General features: G+C 40.2%; 1 protein-coding gene across 1 annotated transcript in view; it reads right to left on the reverse strand.

The window, feature by feature from the left end:
• Window positions 1-22,922, reverse strand: part of CTSS (cathepsin S) — a 149,170-nt gene that overhangs the window by 113,387 nt on the left and 12,861 nt on the right. The window contains exon 2 of the mRNA XM_053705485.1: window positions 15,742-15,871. Coding sequence (XP_053561460.1) covers window positions 15,742-15,870 — 129 coding nt within the window. The 5' untranslated portion in view covers window position 15,871. The remainder of the gene's footprint in view (window positions 1-15,741; window positions 15,872-22,922) is intronic.

The following is a 22,922-nucleotide window of genomic DNA, read 5'->3' on the forward strand; positions in this document are numbered from 1 at the left end:
CCATTTTATAACACCTGTGTAGGGGTGGTTTCTGCAATCAGGAAGGGTCACAGAGGTACAGAGAGAAAACTGTCCCAGCTCTTAAAATAACCATTGATTGCAAATAAATACATATGATACCATGATTGCATGCTATATTCACAATTATGCTTGCTCAGAATAATAATATATTTACACTATATACATATAGGGGTATAAATAAACAAAGAGATATAAAAGACAACATTGTTTGGAACAAAATAAAATTTAGGGACAAGTAAATATGTTTGGAAAAGATTTCTGACATAACACATATATATATTTACTGTATATATTTAAGCATGTGCAAAGATATATGTACAAATTCTAGCATTAATAATCATTTAAAAAAAAAGAAAAAAACATGAGATAGTCATATCATGATTTCTAGAAACACAAATACACATTAATTTATGTGGAAATATCATATATCAGATTTTTTGCATAACAAATAAATAAAACAAAAAAATAACTTTCTATGATATATTATTGTTTGTTCAAATTGTATAAATCTAGCTATTTCTTGGACATCAACGGATGAAAAATAGAAGATTTAGCTTTAGAGAAATGTGCTTGTTCATGGACTGTAATGAAATGGTATAAATAAAGTTTGAAAAAAAGAATATCCGCGACATTGATGACTCTTATTTATCAACAGTCCGATGCTAATCGCTCCGTACTTGACCCGCCTGTTTCTTAAAGACTTTTTAATAAATAAGGGTGTTGTATGTGAATTTGTGGCATCGATGTCTGGCGAGCGTATTGACTCCAGCGAATGCACAGAGATTGACCATTTGATAAATAGACCCCCATGTTTTATTGGTCTATCTGTGGATGTTGAGCATTTATCAAGTGCTTTTGGCTGTTTAATTCCATGTGTCCATTTTGTTGTTGATTGTTAATCGATAACTCATGGCCAGCATGATAGTGATCTCTGAAGTCAATGCTGTCTATGTATCGTATGGGTGACCTTTCTGATATCCATTCCGATATTTTTTTGATATGAGAGTATTTTTATAGTTTGTATTGTGATTGTGATCGATTAGATTGGAATTGACCCCTTTATTTTATTTACTCTTTTATAGTGACACCACTACCATGTGAGAAAAAAGCAACCTGTTTTGACATCTCTGGTTTTATTACTCTGTCCCCAGGGACCAACAGGAAAATTTTATTGCTACAGGCTCTCCAGGTGTGGCAGTACTGTTTCCCCACTTGTATCCTCAGTGTGCACGGCGTTATTTACAGCTCCTGTTCCCAGGGCAAACTTAACAGCGGAATATGATCCGCTACCACCCGGCTGAGTACTTTTTACCTGGATTATTCTCTGACCTGCTGCAGATGGTCGAGAGCGCTCCCAGCATCCAGGTTTACTATCAGCTACAATTGGGCAGCATACCATATTGTCCATTTTTATACCGGGCTCTCCTTTCATGCCCAGGAGTTAGAAAGACAGCCCTTCATGATATTATCCCCCTGACCCACCACCTATATTTAGACACAGGGGCAGTATATGACTATAAGATTGTACTTATTGTATTATAAGAAGTATTCCATCTAAGTCAAGATATCGAAAGCATCACCTGTCTGTGTTCTCCTATGACTAGATGTGCCTATACTTACCTCATACCTGATTGAGGTTATTGCATCTGAGTGCGATTCCTATTGTTTTATTGTAAATAAATGTATGATCTTCTTTTACTGGATTACGCTATGTTTGCTTTGTTTTCTTCTCTCCACTCCTTCCCTTGAGACATCTGGGAAAGACCCTGGGACGAAAACTACCATATTGCCAAGAGTCTTCCAAGCACAAGATTAAGGAAGTTCCAGACACAGGACTACCATACACAAGGCTGCACGGAAAGAACAGGCACCCACAGCAGCAGACTATAGACCTACATCTTTAACTACATGACTATACATTACCTCATACGATTGGGGTAATTTCCGGTAAGAGGACACCTATACTCTTTTCTGACTTGGATCTGTTGCATATGAACTAGGAACATATACCATTTATTCATCTATCTCAAATACATATGGTTAAAGACTATATTAACTACCTTTATAGTATAAGACTTAAACTTTTCGAAGTTGCGCAGAAGTATAAAGATTTTCGTTCTCTTTTATTGTTATTTATTACAGTGTCAGGGGTACACTGATCATCTCCACTTCTTGCTGCACTCTCACGTATTTGTATATTAACATCTGTTGTTGTTGTGATTAGTAGCATTCTAATTGATATTTGTGATTTTTCACACCAACTGCACAGAAGTGTAAACATTTATAATCTATTTGTTTTGGGTATTACTTTAAGTTTCCCCCACCCTTCTACACTTTTTCCAACATCTGGTCTAGGTAATTATATATCAAAATACCAGAATTTAAGCTATTATACACTTCTGTTGGGGTAGTATTCAGAGAGACATATACCCCTTGGAACTATATTCAGCTTCCAGTTCCATACCCTTTCTCCCTGTGTTCCATCTAGAGCGCTGGTGTTTTTTCTTGTTTTACCTACAATATTTTTGTTTGAATTTTTTTATTTTCTCTTACTGGGAATGGTAAAATTAGGAAAACATATAGAGCTAGATTACAAGTGGAGCACTAATTTAACATGCCCCAGTAAAGTGGCAAATTTACCAGTTTATGGGCACACTTTAAATAACCAGCCATTACTAGTGGCTGGTTAATGCTACCGCAAGCTTGCGGTAGCACTTTGCTCTCAGTGAATTAACCATAGGTCAGACCTCTGGTTAAGGAAAAAAAATGTCCCCCAATTGCTTCCCAAAATAAAGAGTATAGTTTGTTTTTACAAATAAAATATATAATCATCTTTTTTTTTTTTTTTTTTTAAATATACCTGTATGAACTAGGAAGCAATTATTAGGTTTTAAAGTGAGCGGATGTAGGGTGTTTTTTGTGCCTTTATAATTTGTTCTGTGTTTAAGCTTGAAATATATATGTATATGCTTATATATATTCATATACTGTGTATATATATATTATTAATATGCTGCCCAACGCTGCACAACTTACCCCCTTCACTGTGCTAGGTTCTGTTCCATGTCTATCGGCATCAAAATGAGGCTCCCATTGGAGCCTATGGAAGTGCGTTTTCGTGAGCACAAGCTTCCATGCAATGCGAACGCGATTGTGCTTAACCTATAATACCAGCGCACATTTGCGTTCGCTGGTATTACGAGTGGAACGCAAATATTGTACTTGCAAAATTGTAATTTTGCGCTCCACTCGTAATCTATGCCTTATTGTATATTGGCAGAGGGCTTCCTTGACATTGTACTGCACAAGCTCTGTAAATTGCACAATCTATGATGTGCCATCAAAGCTGCAATCTTGTTAAAAGAACAATTAAGTCAAGATTATACTTTTATGATTCACAATCTTTATATGTGCGCACTTTCTGAGGCATCAGCTCCTACTGAGCATGTGCAAGACTTCACATAATATACTATGAGGTCGATTTATCAAAGGCTTCTCAAGCCTATCAACCCACTACGGCTGCAGGTTCCACAACAGAACCTGCACGCTGTATTTAACAAGCAGCGGTCATCAAACCGCTGATTCCCTAATCTTTTGCCACCTCTAAAGAGGTGAAATTCAATCTCCGGGGTCTAGTCCAACCGGGGAGATTGATAGCTCCTGCCCGCGCGTGATTGGCTGTGCGTGGGCAGGGGGCGGAATTGCACGTGAGCGCAAAATAGCGCTTGTGTGCAATGCTGAATTCCACCAGGGGAATTCTGCCCGCCAGAGGCGAGCTGCGGCGGACAGGGGCGCGTATGTGTGCCCCTGTCCCTCTCAGCTTCATAAATCGACCCCTACAGGTCACATGATGCAGTGGGAGGGAAAATAGAACTAAAAGTTGTCAGAGAAAAATACTTCTACTCAATTGAAATTATTTTGGATTGTCTTTACTTATGCATTTACTAATTATGCTATTCTACTGTATTTAGTGGTTCCTTAAAGGGACATTAAACCCAAAAAATGTATTTCATGATTCAGATAGAGAATACAATTTTTTAAAAGTTTCCAATTTACCTTTATTATCAAATTTATTTAATTGTCATGTTATTCTTTGTTGAAGAGATACCTAGGTAGGTAGCGTGCACATGCTTGAAACACTACATGACAGGAAATAGCGCTTCAATCTATTGCTCATGCTAATGTATAAGATTGTTGCAAAACTGCTGCCATATAGTGCTGCATACACGTGCACACTCTTGAGCTTACATTTCTGCTTTTCAAATAAGGATAAGAAGAACAAAATATGATAATATAAGTCAATTATAAAGTTATTTAAAATGTTATGTTCTATCTAACTCATGAAAGAAAGAAATTGGGTGTTATGTCCTTTTAAGAGTATGGGTGGGAAGCATACACCTAATGTAAGATGTTACAGACGTGAAAATTATTATTTAGATTCTCCTTTATAAATAAAGAAATACGTGTTTTAACATTTCCCGAAAATCCACTTAAGTGGGTTTAAAAGGGGAGCTGATTTATTAGGATACCTATATCTCAAAAAGCAAAGATGTTAACAGACGTGAAAATTGGTATTTACATTCTGCTTTAAAAATAAAGAAACACCAGTTATATTATTTCCCGAAAATACAGTTAAGGGGGGACAAGGGGGGGGGGTGATTTATGAGGATACCTATATCTCAAAAAACTAAGGCCTAGATTTAGAGTTCGGCGTTAGCCGTGAAAACCAGCGTTAGAGGCTCCTAACGCTGGTTTTAGGCTACCGCCGGTATTTGGAGTCACTCAAAATAGGGTCTAACGCTCACTTTTCAGCCGCGACTTTTCCATACCGCAGATCCCCTTACGTCAATTGCGTATCCTATCTTTTCAATGGGATCTTCCTAACTCCGGTATTTAGAGTCGTTTCTGAAGTGAGCGTTAGAGCTCTAACGACAAAACTCCAGCCGCAGGAAAAAAGCAGGAGTTAAGAGCTTTCTGGGCTAACGCCGGTTCATAAAGCTCTTAACTACTGTACCCTAAAGTACACTAACACCCATAAACTACCTATGTAACCCTAAACTGAGGTCCCCCCACATCGCCGCCACTCGATTAAATTTTTTTAACCCCTAATCTGCCGACCGCCACCTACGTTATACTTATGTACCCCTAATCTGCTGCCCCTAACCCCGCCGACCCCTGTATTATATTTATTAACCCCTAACCTGCCCCCCACAACGTCGCCGCAAGCTACTTACAATAATTAACCCCTAATCTGCCGACCGCAAAGCGCCGCCACCTACGTTATCCTTATGTACCCCTAATCTGCTGCCCCTAACACTGGCGACCCCTATATTATATTTATTAACCCCTAATCTGCCCCCCTCAACGTCGCCGACACCTGCCTACACTTATTAACCCCTAATCTGCCGAGCGGACCTGAGCGCTACTATAATAAAGTTATTAACCCCTAATCCGCCTCACTAACCCTATAATAAATAGTATTAACCCCTAATCTGCCCTCCCTAACATCGCAGACACCTAACTTCAATTATTAACCCCTAATCTGACGACCGGAGCTCATCGCTACTATAATAAATGGATTAACCCCTAAAGCTAAGTCTAACCCTAACACTAACACCCCCCTAACTTAAATATAATTTAAACCTAACAAAATTAATTGACTCTTATTAAATAAATTATTCCTATTTAAAGCTAAATACTTACCTGTAAAATTAATCCTAATATAGCTACACTATAAATTATAATTATATTGTAGCTATTTTAGGATTAATATTTATTTTACAGGCAACTTTGTAATTATTTTAACCAGGTACAATAGCTATTAAATAGTTAAGAACTATTTAATAGTTACCTAGTTAAAATAATAACAAAATTACCTGTAAAATAAGTCCTAACCTAAGTTATAATTAAACCTAACACTACCCTATCAATAAATTAATTAAATAAAATACCTACAATTACCTACAATAAAACCTAACACTACACTATCAATAAATAAATTAAATACAATTTCTACAAATAACTACAATTACATAAACTAACTAAAGTACAAAAAATAAAAAATAACTAAGTTACAAAAAATAAAAAAATATTTACAAACATAAGAAAAATATTCCAACAATTTTAAACTAATTACACCTACTCTAAGCCCCCTAATAAAATAACAAAGACCCCCAAAATAAAAAAAATGCCCTACCCTATTCTAAATTAATAAATTTAAAAGCTCTTTTACCTTACCAGCCCTGAAAGGGACAGTACACTGTAAAATTGTTTTTCCATAAATGTATTTTAAATGACTTGTTATACCAACTGCAGAGTATAAAATATTTGAGAAATTGCATTTTCGGGTTTATTTTTGTATCTGAAGTAGCTGGTTTTGTGCTTTGAAGCCACAGCCTATTACAATGGGTTGAGCTTCAGGTAATATCAGATCTCATTATGTTATCACTTTTATGTACACAGACTTGCTTCCTTATCTTATATTTGTCTAGAAAACCAAAGCTCAATACTTAGAGAGAACAATGGAAAATTATCATTTTATTACTTAACTATCATGCCCCCACTGAGCTTGTAATCTCTTCTGCTGGCTGTGTTTACTTAGGCTTGTCAATAGCGTATACGCCAGTATCAAAACTTTCAGTATAGGTTGGAAAACCACAAGCTAAATCAGCTATTTCAAATGCTGAAATAGGAGTAAAGGAGCCACTTGCAACCAATTTAATAAACTCTAGCAGGTAAAAAGGATCATTGGGAATAATTTAAAGGGGAGAAAGTTTTTGGGTGAACTGTCCCTTGAACAGGGCCCTTTGCGGGGCATGCCCCAAGAAATTCAGCTCTTTTGCCTGTAAAAAAAAACATACAATACCCCCCCCAACATTACAACCCACCACCCACATACCCCTAATCTAACCCAAACCCCCCTTAAATAAACCTAACACTAAGCCCCTGAAGATCATCCTACCTTGTCTTCACCATACCAGGTTCACCGATCGGTCCAGAAGAGCTCCTCCGATGTCCTGATCCAAGCCCAAGCGGGGGGCTGAAGAGGTCCATGATCCGGCTGAAGTCTTCATCCAAGCGGGCCAGAAGAGGTCTTCCATCCGATTGAAGTCTTCATCCAAGCGGCATCCATCCGGAGCGAAGCGGCAGCATCCTGAAGACCTCCACCGCGGAACATCCATCCTGGCCGACGACTGAACGACGAATGACGGTTCCTTTAAATGACGTCACCCAAGATGGCGTCCCTCGAATTCCGATTGGCTGATAGGATTCTATCAGCCAATCGGAATTAAGGTAGGAATATTCTGATTGGCTGATGGAATCAGCCAATCAGAATCAAGTTCAATCCGATTGGCTGATCCGATCAGCCAATCAGATTGAGCTCGCATTCTATTGGCTGTTCCGATCAGCCAATAGAATGCCAGCTCAATATGATTGGCTGATTGGATCAGCCAATCGGATTGAACTTGATTCTGATTGGCTGATTCCATCAGGCAATCAGAATATTCCTACCTTAATTCCGATTGGCTGATAGAATCCTATCAGCCAATCGGAATTCGAGGGACGCCATCTTGGATGACGTCATTTAAAGGAACCGTCATTCGTCGTTCAGTCGTCGGCCAGGATGGATGTTCCGCGGTGGAGGTCTTCAGGATGCTGCCGCTTCGCTCCGGATGGATGCCGCTTGGATGAAGACTTCAATCGGATGGAAGACCTCTTCTGGCCCGCTTGGATGAAGACTTCAGCCGGATCATGGACCTCTTCAGCCCCCAGCTTGGGCTTGGATCAGGACATCGGAGGAGCTCTTCTGGACCGATCGGTGAACCTGGTATGGTGAAGACAAGGTAGGATGATCTTCAGGGGCTTAGTGTTAGGTTTATTTAAGGGGGGTTTGGGTTAGATTAGGGGTATGTGGGTGGTGGGTTGTAATGTTGGGGGGGGGTATTGTATGTTTTTTTTTACAGGCAAAAGAGCTGAATTTCTTGGGGCATGCCCCGCAAAGGGCCCTGTTCAGGGCTGGTAAGGTAAAAGAGCTTTTAAATTTAGTAATTTAGAATAGGGTAGGGCATTTTTTTATTTTGGGGGTCTTTGTTATTTTATTAGGGGGCTTAGAGTAGGTGTAATTAGTTTAAAATTGTTGTAATATTTTTCTTATGTTTGTAAATATTTTTTTATTTTTTGTAACTTAGTTATTTTTTATTTTTTGTACTTTAGTTAGTTTATGTAATTGTAGTTATTTGTAGAAATTGTATTTAATTTATTTATTGATAGTGTAGTGTTAGGTTTTATTGTAGGTAATTGTAGGTATTTTATTTAATTAATTTATTGATAGGGTAGTGTTAGGTTTAATTATAACTTAGGTTAGGACTTATTTTACAGGTAATTTTGTTATTATTTTAACTAGGTAACTATTAAATAGTTCTTAACTATTTAATAGCTATTGTACCTGGTTAAAATAATTACAAAGTTGCCTGTAAAATAAATATTAATCCTAAAATAGCTACAATATAATTATAATTTATAGTGTAGCTATATTAGGATTAATTTTACAGGTAAGTATTTAGCTTTAAATATGAATAATTTATTTAATAAGAGATCATTAATTTCGTTAGATTTAAATTATATTTAAGTTAGGGGGGTGTTAGTATTAGGGTTAGACTTAGCTTTAGGGGTTAATACATTTAATAGCGGTGAGCTCCGGTCGGCAGATTAGGGGTTAATAATTGAAGTTAGGTGTCGGCGATGTTAGGGAGGGCAGATTAGGGGTTAATACTATTTATGATAGGGTTAGTGAGGCGGATTAGGGGTTAATAACTTTATTATAGTAGCGCTCAGGTCCGCTCGGCAGATTAGGGGTTAATAAGTGTAGGCAGGTGTCGGCGACGTTGAGGGGGGCAGATTAGGGGTTAATAAATATAATATAGGGGTCGGCGGTGTTAGGGGCAGCAGATTAGGGGTACATAGGGATAACGTAGGTGGCGGCGCTTTGCGGTCGGCAGATTAGGGGTTAATTATTGTAAGTAGCTGGCGGCGACGTTGTGGGGGGCAGGTTAGGGGTTAATAAATATAATATAGGGGTCGGCGGTGTTAGGGGCAGCAAATTAGGGGTACATAGGGATAATGTAAGTAGCGGCGGTTTACGGAGCGGAAGATTAGGGGTTAATAATATAATGCAGGGGTCAGCGATAGTGGGGGCGGCAGATTAGGGGTTAATAAGTGTAAGGTTAGGGGTGTTTAGACTCGGGGTACATGTTAGGGTGTTAGGTGCAGACTTAGGAAGTGTTTCCCCATAGGAAACAATGGGGCTGCGTTAGGAGCTGAACGCTGCTTTTTTGCAGGTGTTAGGTTTTTTTTCAGCTCAAACAGCCCCATTGTTTCCTATGGGAGAATCGTGCACGAGCACGTTTTTGAGGCTGGCCGCGTCCGTAAGCAACTCTGGTATCGAGAGTTGCATTTGCGGTAAAAATGCTCTACGCTCCTTTTTTGGAGCCTAACGCAGCATTTTTTTGAACTCTCGATACCAGAGTTAATTTTATGGTGCGGCCAGAAAAAAGCCCGCGTAGCGTTAACAGCCCATCTACCGCCAAACTCCAAATCTAGGCCTAAGATATTACAGACGTGAAAATTGGTATTTAGATTCTCCTTTAAAAATAAGGATATACGTGTTGTTTCTCTTGCAAGGTGTATCCAGTCCACGGATTCATCCTTGTGGGATATTCTCATTCCCTACAGGAAGTGGCAAAGAGAGTACACAGCAGAGCTGTCCATATAGCTCCCCCCCTAGCTCCACCCCCAGTCATTCTCTTTGCCGGTTCTGGCAGCAGGGCCTCTCTACGGGAGGGTAAAGTGAATGTGGTGTTAGATTTGTAGTTTTATATCTTCAATCAAAAGTTTGTTATTTTTAAATAGTACCGTTTTGTGCTATTTACTCTCCGGCAGAAATGTGATGAAGAATTCTGCTGAGAGGAAAATGATTTTAGCATGTTGTAACTAAAATCCATTGCTGTTCCCACACAGGACTGAGGAGTACCAGAAAACTTCAGTTGGGGGGAACAGTTTGCAGGCTTAACTGCATTAAGGTATGTTTCAGTCATCTTTTTTCTAGTCAAGACAAGATAATGCTAGAAGACTGACAAGAATCCCCATGTGGGAAGGGTAAGCCATGTTCTTAGACTCAGTATAGAACTGAAGGCTTATTTAAGAGGGCTCAATAGGCTGGTTGACACTGTTGCAGGGCAATCGATTATTTTATTGAACAAAATACTCATTATAGACACTTTTTAAACACTTTTGGTGTGTTTATTACGGGGTTTTTATTCCACATGGCATTATTTTAGTCAATAAAATTGGGATTCTGAAGGCCTCACAACTCCGGAGTGGAGTGGGAGGGGCCTAATTTTGCTCCTCAGTTGCGCAGTTAATCCTGACAGATTGCTCATGCTGCTTCACATGGAGGGTTCAGAGACTGTTTGAGGACTTCCAGAGGCTTGACTGTCACAAAACTAATCCCTAAGGGCAGGTAGAGCCACGGCAGGCTGCTGTGGCAAGGTGCTGTAGTTTATTATCCGGTTGCAGACTTTAAACTGCTCCGGTTTGGGCATTAAAGGGTTAATCAGGCTGAAACTTGCTATGCAATCATATCGAAGCATTAGGCACATACTGTGAAAATTTCAAGTGATTTGGTTAATTTTTCACTGTTTTGTAAAATTGTGTGCGCTTTTTATTTCTTAAAGGCACAGTACCGTTTATTTCAAATTGTATTTTTTATTGATTAAAGTGTTTTCCAAGCCTGCTTGTGTATATTACTAATCTGTTAAACATGTCTGACACTAAGGAAAATCCTTGCTCTATGTGTTCAGAAGCCATGGTGGAACCCCCACTCAAAATGTGTCCCAAGTGCACTAATGTGTCTATACACTTGAAGTATCATATTGTGTCACTTAAAAATATAGCCCTAGATGATTCTTTGACTGAAGGTAATGAGGATAGTCCGCCTTCCTCTCCCCATGTGTCATCACCAGTTACGCCCGCTCAAGTGATACCTAGTACCTCTAGTGCATTGGCACCTATTACATTGCAACAACTAGCGACAGTCATGGATAATTCCCTTGCGGCCTTTCTATCCAAACTGCCAGTTTCCCTAAAAAGCGCGATAGCTCTGTTTTAAGAACAGATGAGGAGCAGTCGGAAGCTTTGGGAGGTTTATCTGATGTACCCTCACAACACTCTGACGTAGGGGCGAGGGATGTAATGTCTGAAGGAGAAATTTCTGACTCAGGAAAGGTTTCTCAGCGGGCAGAATCAGATTCACTAGCGTTTAAATTTAAATTGGAACACCTCCGCGTATTGCTTAGGGAGGTTTTATCAACTCTGGATGATTGTGACCCTATGGTGGTCCCAGAGAAATTGTGTAAAATGGACAAATATCTAGAAGTCCCTGTATACACTGATGCGTTTCCGATCCCTAAGAGGGTGGCAGATATTGTTGCTAGGGAGTAGGAGAGACCAGGTGTACCTTTTGTCGTCGTCCCCCTATCTTTAAGAAAATGTTCCCCATAACTGACCCCAGGCGGGACGCGTGGCAGACGGTCCCTAAGGTGGAGGGGGCAGTTTCGACACTAGCTAAGCACACAACCATTCCAATTGAAGACAGTTGTGCTTTTAAAGATCCTATGGATAAAAAATTAGAAGGTTTACTAAAGAAAATATTTGTTCAACAAGGTTTCCTTCTCCAACCTATTGCCTGCATTATTCCTATAACTACTGCAGCGGCTTTTTGGTTTGAGGCTCTGGAGGAGTCGCTCCACAGGGAGACTTCATATGACGAAGTCATGGATATAATTAATGCTTTGCTCTTTGCAATTAGCTAAGTTAGCGGCGAAAAATTCTGGTTTCGTCATTATGGCGCGCAGAGCGCTTTGGCTCAAGTCATGGTCGACTGACGTGTCGTCCAAAACAAAATTACTGAATATCCCTTTCAAAAGAAAAACCCTTTTCGGGCCCGAGTTGAAAGAGATTATTTCGGATATCACCGGGGGGAAGGGCCATGCTCTCCCACAAGATAGGCCTTTTAAGGCTAAAAACAAGGCTAATTTTCGTTCCTTTCGCAACTTCAGGAGCGGTCCTGCTTCAACCTCTGCAACCACAAAGCAAGAGGGTAACGCTTCACAGCCCAAGGCAACCTGGAAGCCTTTGCAGGGCTGGAACAAGGGTAAACAGGTCAAGAAGCCTGCAGCTGCTACTAAGACAGCATGAAGGGGTAGCCCCCGATCCGGGACCGGATCTGGTAGGGGGCAGACTCTCTCTCTTCGCTCAGGCTTGGGCAAGAGATGTTCCCGATCCCTGGGCATTAGAGATCGTTACTCAGGGATATCTTCTAGAATTCAAGGACTCCCCTCCAAGGGGAAAGTTCAACATTTCTCGTCTGTCTACAGACCAGACAAAGAAAGAGGCGTTCTTACGCTGTGTAGAAGATCTACTCAAGATGGGAGTGATATATCCAGTTCCAATTGCAGAACAAGGACTGGGTTTTTACTCAAACCTGTTTGTGGTTCCCAAAAAGGAAGGAACTTTCAGGCCAATCCTGGATCTAAAAATTCTAAACAAATTCCTCAGAGTTCCATCATTCAAGATGGAGACCATCCGGACACATATACATAGTTAGAGATGTATATGTATGTATCTCTATGTTAAAGCCCTTTTCATGCTTTTTTCCCTAACACCTGAGGCCTCATATCTTTGAGCCCTTATAACTTTGCTTTTAAAAAAATAATTTTTATTAGATAGTGTTATTATGAGTGTAACTGTACTTTTTAATGTATTTTTTACGTCTTTTGTGCAACTTTTTTGTTTTGTAAAGCAGTAAACCAGAGCTCTGAGGATGCGTAATCATTCTAGCGTAAATCGTTATTGCGCTTAAGTGATCGCATTTACTTTCAACTTGTAATACCAGTGGTAAACACGATGAGCGCAAATACCTGCGATAAACCCCTAATTGCTTGTGCAGAACCGTTAGCACTCTACTCGTAATCTGGCCCGTTGTGTGTGTCTCTCTTTCACATCCAGAAGGCTGCATAGCGAGATTAAAGGGACATTCTGATCAAAATTTAAATACACATAGATTAATTACATCTTTGAATAGAAACATACTTGCAATGTGCTTGCTTTGGCAAAAATGCTTTTAATAATAGTTATCACTATTTTAGTGTTAGCATTTTTCTCTTCACGTGCACGTGAAGCATAGCTAGATATTCTCAGTGCACCAGCATTTTAAATACTGCAGTTGCACTGAGCACCAGTGGGGTTTGTATCATGTCAGCAAATAACAAACCGGGCAAGTACTGTGTTTAAAATGCTAGTGCATGGTGCATACTTAAATACACTTTTGAAACAGTTTTCACGTTAACATTTGCCTTTCTAAAATTCTGAGGGACTTTACAGTACTAACAAGATAATCTTGCGAAACGGAGAGTTTAAGATCTGGCGGTGTTCTCTTAAACCCCATATTTACAAAACAGGGTGTCTCGCGGTACTGTTAAGCTATATAAAAATCGTAACACGGGAAAAAATCGTAATAAATATTCACATCATAAATTGTAATTTGAGTACACTAGATGTGCAAAACACATTGAAGTTCATACTTATAAGTAGAAAATATAAAGCATAATTGTTTTTAATGAGCTAAACATGGGCGTGTATGAAATTGTCTCTCATATCAAGCCTAATCATCTAAACATTTCCACTCTACAGATCTCACTGTTTGTTCTCACAAATTAAAAGGTGGCGAGCTTTTATCAAAATACTCAAAACACTAATTACTCTGAAAGGAAAACCTATGCATTCAAAAACAATAACGGTCTTAATTACAGTGCCCTGTAAACAGCGTAATTTGATCTGTATTAGGCGTAATATTAAAGTTTAAACAAACGCCTTGTTCTCCCATTGTTTCCTTCATCGCAAAACTTTACATTATTTCTATGGAAGACATCTCGCTACTTGCAGGGACATCCCCTTTTTTATAGAATTCCATGAGGGCTGCCCCTTTAAGTGTCCCTTTTTCCATTTTAAATTGAAAATTAGCCCTCTCTTGTTGGACATGGTATTTTTATTGCCTAAATATTTTATATATGTTTTTGATCCAATTTCCATTAGCTATATAAACATACTAACAATAGAGATATTTTTTGTTAAATCAAAGTTGTCTTACCTAATCTCATTCCCACGGTAATAGGGGCATCAGTTCCTCCTGCATGTGTTTGTCAAATTTTGTCTTGTCCCTTACAAGTTTTTTTTTAACATTGTTTTATTTAAATGAATTGTACCCATAGCCAGCTCTGCAGAGTATGTTGGCGCTTCCGTGCTTTATAAATAAAGTATAATAATAATTTTACCAGCAGTTTGTTAATTTCTTTTTTGTGTGTGTGTGTGTGATCCAGTGTATTTGTGGGTTACTGTAAGTCTATACCATGAGAAATGCTCATATAGGCATAGATATTTTAAATATTTGATTAAATTAAAGTTAGTTTATCAGCCATCCAACTTAAAACTAAGCTCCAGTGTGGCCCCTTATTTAAAAAGGATAAATACCCTTGTTTTAGATTGCTTTTTATTAGATGCTAGAAATATTTTTTTCAAAGATAAGCTGAATATCACAAGACTGTGCGTAACTATTTAAAGGTTAGAAATTCAGTGCAACTGTTTATTCTCAACCACAACCTCTTTTATGCAATGGATGTTGACATATTGAATCCTAGGTTACACAAGTGGAGGAGGATGACGTGCTGCTTGAGGTCTGTGGCTGTTTCTGTAAACTACACACAGCATCGTTTTTACAGCCATCTCTTTGTATGTGCACACAACTCAACTCAACCGATCCATCTGTGCAATGGCATTTTATATTTTGCCACAACTGACAATGATTTTAGCCCCTTTATGGGGCGTTTGCTGGAAGTCAACGTGACTACAACCTAAACTAATAAAAGTGAGGTTTTGAACATTAAGCCCTAAACATTGAATAGTGTCCTTTCAATTTTAGTTTAATATGATGTATCCAATAAGTAAAAGCATATGGGGTTGATTCCAATCTTTTAGAAGAACTTATCCAATAATTTTCTACAGAAAATTACAATTAAAGTCTATAGGTTTTTATGTAAATAAAGATGTTTTTCTAAAAATATCCTATATTATAAAAGGCCAGATATGTTTGTCTGATGCAGTCATGCGCAGTAGAGACTGCAGCGCAAGACAAACATACCTGGCTGTAAGGAAGGATCAGCAGTGACCCCCATGGGGATCAGACAGCAGAGTAGGGGCAGCGGGGTGTGACCAGACGTGAGCCTAGCATGGCCGGGGAGTGGGCTTGATGGGGCTGGCGTGGCGGAGAGGGATCGGGTGTGTCGGGGCGAGGGCGGGAGGGACCGCTGCACTGGAGAAAAAGGCACATCATGGCATGACTGGGCTTGCGTGGCGGGGAGGGATCGGGTGTGTCGGGACGTAGGCAGGAGGGACCGCTGCACTGCAAAAAATGGCCCATTATGGCGTGGCCGGGGACCAGGCGTGGCGGGGAGGGATTGGGTGTGTCGGGCGTGGGCGGGAGGGACCGCTGCACTGCAGAAAATGGCCCATGCACGGGCTTTAGGACTAGTACACTTATATTTTGAAGATCAGATAGTAAACTCAAAGATATAACAAATAATTAATCATAGATCATTCTGATGTTACCTCATTGGCATAATCTTTGTCATATGTTTTTTTCCACAACTGCCAATGGATGTTTAATGAAGGATCAATGTGTGCATCCACAGTTAATAGAGCGGTGATTGCTATCAAAATCCACATCAGGGACATCATCCTAGAAGAAAAAAATGCATATTAGTTCTTTCCTCCGAATCCCTACCAGTATCAGTATTTGTACACACATCAATCATATCTTATTTGGGAGGGACAAAATGGGAAGTAATAGAGCACCATATTTAGAGGAAAATTTAAGAAAATGAAATGTCTTAGGGATTAGAGCATGATTGATTCATAAGAGCAACTCCCACAGCCATAATAGTCAATAGGAACATACCCAAAAAGCATAAAAAGTAGACATGTGCACGTGTAAACAATGTGTTTCGTCCAAAAGATTAGTTTAAGATTAGTTTCAGACCTAGATTACGAGTTTTGCGCTAAACTGGGTGCGAAACTAATGGCAAAAATGTTGCGTTATTTCACTCTCCATAGCGCTGCCATTATGAGTTACTGAAAAGCCTCCTTGTGCGTGCGATATGGTGGCGTTAAGCTCCATACCGCAAAAAATTCAAGTGTTGCATTGACGTGCTCATGCACGCTTTCCCCCATAGACATCAACCTAACACCTGAAGTGCGGAATGAAAAATCTCCGTAACGCAACACCATTGATGTCTATGGGGGGGAAAAAAGTTACGCATAAACCTAACACCCCAAGTCTAAACACCCCTAATCTTCCGACCGACATAGCCGACACCTAAATAAAGTTATTAACCCCTAATCTGCCGCTCCCGACATCGCCGACATGAATACAAGTTATTAACCCCTATTCTGCCGCTCCTTGACATAGCCAACACTATAATAAAGTTATTAACCCCTATTCTGCCACTCCCCGACATCGCAAACACTATAATAAAGTTATTAACCCCTATTCCGCCGCTCTCCGACATTGCCGGCACTATTAAAAGCTATTAACCCCTAATCAGCCGCTCCCCGACATTGCTGTCACTATAATAAAGTTATTAACCCCTAAACCTCTGGCCTCCCACATCATCACCACTAAATAAACCAATTAACCCCTAAACCTAACACCCCCCAGACTTTAAAATAAAATTACAATATAACTATATTTAAATAAAAATAAATGTACAACAATTTACAAAGTGAAACAAAATAAAAAGTATTAAATTTGAAGTATAATAATACTGAAAAGTTCAATAAGAAATGGATGGATATATCCGTTCTTGGCGGAAATTTCCCTGGGACTTGAATCTTCAGTTAGTCCTCACATGGAATGAAAGAAAACACAAAAATAGTGTAATTCTGTAAACCCGCTAGATGCAATATTGAAATAGGACGAATGGTTACTCACATTTGTTGGAGCTTAAACAAGCTCTATATGATGCGCACACCTACTTCATACTGGTAGATAAACAGTATCCCACAACGATATGGAAGAAAGTTCCAAGTTGGTCAGCGAAACGTACGTTGGAACTTTCTCCCACCCTCATGTCAAAATGTGCAAGTGACGCTAAGGGTGGAGTGTTACCTAACCGGTCTAGGATTACGGTTAGTAAGTGGTTAAGCTTCTGCCCTCCATCTGTATCCATCCAGTAATGTGGTCACTAACTGTTTTCCTGTTGGATCCCTTTAACCTAATTGTGTACACTTAGCATTTGTGACGTTTTTTTAAGATTTTAATAAATAATTATTTTTAACTATATCGTTGTGGGATACTGTTTACCAGTATAAAGTAGGTGTGCACATCATATATAAGCTCCAACAAATGTGAGTAACCATTCATCTTATTTCAATATTGCATCTAGCTGGTTTACAGAATTACACTATTTTTGTGTTTTCTTTCATTCCATGTGAGGACTAACTGAAGATTCAAGTCCCAGGGAAATTTTCCTCCAGGAACGGATATATATATATATATTTAAATGAATAAAAACTTACCTGTAAAATAAAAATAAACATTAAACTATAAATTAACCTAACATAACTATTTTAATAAAATAAAAAAATACTACCAATTAAAAAATCTAAATTACAAATTTAAAAAAACCTAGCACTACGAAAAAAATAAAAAAAATCTAAAATTACAAAAAATAATAAACACAAAATTAAGAAAAATAAAGAAACACTAAGCTTACAAAAAATAATAAACAAAATTATCAAAAATAAAAACAATTACACCTAATCTAATAGCCCTATAAAAAAAGCCCCCCCAAAAAATAAAAATACCCCCTAGCCTACAATATACTACCAATAGCCCTTAAAAGGGCCTTTTGTAGGGCATTGCCCTAAGTTAAACAGCTCTTTTACCTGTAAAAAAAATACAAAGTCCTCCCAACAGTAAAACCCACCACCCAACCAACCCCCCAAAATAATAACCCTAACTTTAAAAAAAACTAAGCTACCCATTGCCGCTAAAGAGGCATCTGTATGGGCATTGCCCTTAAAAGGGCATTCAGCTCTTTTGCATTGCCCTTAAAAGGACATTTAGCTCTTTTACAAAAGCCCAAAGCTCTAATCTAAAAAAAAAACACCCAAAAAATTGAAAAAAAAAACACTAACCCCAGAATATCTACTCACGGTTCCTGAAGTCCGGACATCCATCTTTATCCAGGCGGCGACACCTTCATCCATCTTGGGCTAGGCTGTAACACAAGCGTTTTAGCCTGACCGCACAACCTGTAATACAGGCGCTATGAAAGTCCCACACAAAAACGTAATTTTCTTCTTAAACGGGGAGAGTCCACAGCTGCATTCATTACTTTTGGGAAATACAGAACCTGGCCACCAGGAGGAGGCAAAGACACCCTAGCCAAAGGCTTAAATACCTCCCCCACTTCCCTCATCCCCCAGTCATTCTTTGCCTTTCGTCACAGGAGGTTGGCAGAGAGGATTCGGTTTAGTCTCTTATGGAGGGTAGTACTCTTCGGAATGGGACTGGAGTTTTAAGTAGTCCTGTCAGCCTCTCAGTGAGAGCATGGATGAAAGTTGGAGTCCGGAGATGCAGAGAGAGTCTTTCTGCGAAACCATCCTGACTCATATCAACAGCTCGTTAAAGGGCCATAATACCCAAATGTTTAAACACATTTGAAAGTGATGCAGTATAGCTGTAAAAAGCTGACTAGAAAATATCACCTGAACATCTCTATGTAAAAAAGAAAGATATTTTACCTCAAAAGTTTCTCAGTAGCCACATCCCATTCTAAAGAACTTCTAAGCAACAAATCAGTATGTATGTCCCGGGACAGCGGAAGAAGCGAGCTTACGTGCACTCTCATCTTATTTCCCTATTCAGCTTAAGGAAGTTTACAATGAAATCTCATGAGAGTTAAGTGAAATCTCATGAGATCACAGTAAAAGAGTTCATGACCTCAGCACTACTGATGCTGATTGGCTGCAGTTCATTTCTTCATTTTTTATTTTTTTTACCTACAGCTGAAGTATATTTTTTTACACAGAACTTACTCTGCTGAGCTGAGGAAATTGTGAGGTAAAATATCTTGCATTTTTACATAGATGTTCAGGTGATATTTTACAGTTATACTGCATCAGTTTCAAGTGATTTAGCATATGAGTATTATGTCCCTTTAAGCAATCAGCATTGACAAGTTTCGCTGCCTGCTTTCTCCACTCAAGTCCATGTCAGAAGCGGTGCTACTATCTGTCACACTTGAAGGGCCGTCCGTGTTCCTGTTCCACGGCGTAGATTCCGGTAAGATCATTTCATTTTACTTTCAATATGAGAATGTAATGTAAATAAAGAAGTCAGGGTCTCAGTGGAACTCCTTTTATCTTTATGGAATCAAGGGTTAATATATCCTGAGGGGGGTTATTGAACATGGGGAACTTTTATCATGTTTGTTATGTGATTCTGTCTGCTATTGTGTAGTAATGCTTGGGCTTGTGGCTATTTCGGAACATACCGGCCTTTTTTAACTGGCACGCTTTTCTTTGGCATGCATGGTGCACCTTGTGACCGGGCGTGGTCACATTTTCTATCTCCATTTCCATATTCCTGACCATTTGGCGACGGAGAGAGTATGTTTCACTAGTTGTCTGGGTCATAGGAGGTGGTGAGTGCCCCAGCCATTGAGAGTGTAAGGTGCTGTTTATTTTTTTTTCCATAATTTCAATCACCGAGTTATGGAGGATTCTGATTTTTTGGAGACGGATGTCTCTGATTCAGATTCCACTTCTTGCGAAGAATATGAAATGGCCCGGGTGATCCATGCCCATCAGTTATGTTTGGAATGCCGCTATAGAGTACTCTGTTCTCCCGAATCAGGGAACTTAGAGTCCACTGAGCCATCCGCCCCGGAGGATCCCATATCCCATGAGGCACGCACCCTAGAAACTTCTTTTGCTACACAAGCAGGTGTCCCAAATGCCGTTACCCCTCCTCCGGAAGGCGGCTTATTTCCTCCAGAGGTTACGGCACAGTTCCGCACGGGCATATCTATGGTGTTGGAGCATTTACATCTTCCAGGAAGATACTGTCTGTGTTCTGTTAACCAGGGATCGTCAGGCGTGGGATCATCTGGATCAGATCAGCTTTCTGGGGAAGTGGTTTCCTCTGAGACTTCAGGGGTCCAACCCTCGGGGTCATGGTCATCTGCTTTCCCCCAGCGGAGGTAAGTCTTGCCTTTCATTATAGACTGGCGCGCCTTCATGTCCTACTGAGACATGTTTTGGCAGTGCTGGAGGATCCCAGTCCTAATGGGTCGATGGATCCTCGGTCTTCCGTTCCAGAAGGCATGCAGGGTTAGACGAATGGGGATAAAGTCAATTTCCTTGACATCTCCATTTTTTCTTTTTTGAGTATCTTATTTGAGTTCTGAGCTTTGGAAGAATTGGGTCTCTGACCGGCTGGTCCTTTTTGTGAGTCCATTCTTCTTGGGCGTTCACCTGCGGGTACTTCCCTCATTTACTTTGATCCGGTTAGGATTTATTTTATTTCATTTTGGAAAGCTCATGTATGTTATAGTTTTCTTTTTGGGAACATTTCTTCTCTGGGATTTGATTCTAGCGATTTTGTGGTCGCTTTGACACTTCTGCGGAAGTTAAATAACGAGTGTTAGGACTTTGTTATGTCTATCGTTTATTTTGTCTATCCCTATTAGGGCTTCAACGTTTCTGTGGCCTGGACAGTTCTGAAGTGCCCTATGTATCAGGCTGATCCTGTTCGGGCATTAGTTTTTCTGTTCCTTGAGGTCTATATCTCCCACGTGGTGCCCGTTATAACTGGCTGGTCCGGTTGGGGTGCTGTGTTGCTTATTCTGGGAAGAGTTTGTTTTCTTGAATTCACATGTTATAAGAGGCCTTTCGTTCCTAGACGTCAGGTTGGTCCTCGTTGATTTTTTTGGGTGGGGCATCAGAGGGGATTGTGCTCAGTCCTCAATGTCCTGCCTCTTCTTGCTGGCGGGGTTACAGAGATTGGATCCTATTAAGGCATACTCTGGGGGTTCCTGAGGTCATATGGATCAGGAGCTAGAGTTTTTCTCCTTCCCAATGGGGTTGGAGGTTCAGATGACTCCTTGGAAATCCGTGGTACTAGGCTTAGGTGACGTTTTTCTCGTTTCCTCTATTGGTATTTTTGTTTTGGGATTGTCCTTTTTAAATCTGTTCCTTGGCGACATTACCTCTTCCTTAAAGGGTAGAGGTTGCTTGTGCCTCTTTTTCCCCATCCTTGGGGTTGGTTTTCTGGTCATTTGTTTCTAGAAGTCGGACATTTTATTCCTTTTTTCCACCTAAGGTCTTATCTGCTACTGTATTTTTGGAGCTCTGGAGATTGTGTTGTCTCTTTTTTTCCTGTGATTGCCCCTGCTTAGGCGTTTTCGGTTTTCTGTCACTCGCCAGGAGTTTGGGATGCTTGTTCATTCGTGAATTCCTCGAGCTGTTGGGGTTTCTGGGAGGTTGATCCCGAAAGGATCTTTGGAGACTATTTTATTCTCAAACTAGAATTTTCTAGGTTTTGAGTTCTGTTCTCTTGTACGTATGCCTTAGTCTTGAGACTTAGTGAGTGTTTGTCCTCGAGCCTTCGGGGTTAAGCTCTCTGTCTCTGGGATACTTACGTGAGCGTTCAATGTCCAAGGTCCCTTGGATGTCACTGTGATTGCATCATCTATGGTGCAAGGTATTCTTCTGAGGGGGTAACCCAAGGGTTCCTCAGGGGTTGTTAGTTTGAAGCCGGTTCTGGGTGCCCGGTTTTCTTGTCCTGGACTCTTTTGAGTTTTCTGTGTTCAGATACCTTAGGGCAGGACTCAGTGGCCTAAGAGATAACTACCCTGCCTAACAAGCTGAAGGCTTGGAGTTTGAATCCTGCTGTGGCAGCTTTCTTTTTGGATCTGGACGGCCCAGTGTTCCGGTATGTCTTCTTATCCACTTCTGGCAGATTTTTTCTCTCTCTTAACGGAGAATTGGAATTTTCTACTGGGCCAGCTGCAGTTGCCGGATGGTTTCTATCAAGTGGTACTGGCCTTTTGTTGTCTGTCTTCAGCTTTACACTCCATGCCTGTGGGAGGGTAAGCTGTTTTGTTTTTGCGTTTCATCTCCTTTTGGGGAGGATTGGGCATACCACAGTACCCTCCTGGTGTCCCGGAGGCCTTTTTCTTCTTCCTCTGTTCAGTTGGGTACTTCCCTAACAGTGCGGGATTTTCTGGTGTCATACCATTACTGTAGTTTCAGTATAGAGTCTCCTTTTTGGGAGTGTCCCTTCTCTTCGGGAAGGGAGCTGTGTCTGGGTTCTGAACCCAAGCTCGTCCTCAGGGGGCCTTTTTTTCCTTTATGAAGGTCTTGGTGGTTCGGGGAAATTCTCATTTCCTTGTCCTTTAGGACATTGCCAGCTGCTTTGGTGCTGGGTCCGTTGCCCTGGAGTGGGGGTCAGGAATCTGACTGCTCTGTTGAGCCTCGACCGCGTATCATAAATAGATTTTGTGGGCCTTCTTTGGGAGGCTTTGCAGTGTTTCCTTATCTCAGCGGATAGTTTTTTCTCTGCTGGTTTTGGGTGCTATCTTCCCTGTTTTTCTTAGGAGGAAGTTGCTCTGCACTTCTTTGGAGTTTGTCCTCTGTGAGTTTCCTGGTGCAGTTTACTAGCTTTTGATCAGCTAGTGTTGGCGGCTTCCATCCGCTTCAACCTCTTTTGCTGAGGAAGCCTG

The sequence above is a fragment of the Bombina bombina genome, chromosome 1, assembly GCF_027579735.1.
Source record: "Bombina bombina isolate aBomBom1 chromosome 1, aBomBom1.pri, whole genome shotgun sequence".
In the NCBI taxonomy this organism is placed as follows: domain Eukaryota; kingdom Metazoa; phylum Chordata; class Amphibia; order Anura; family Bombinatoridae; genus Bombina; species Bombina bombina.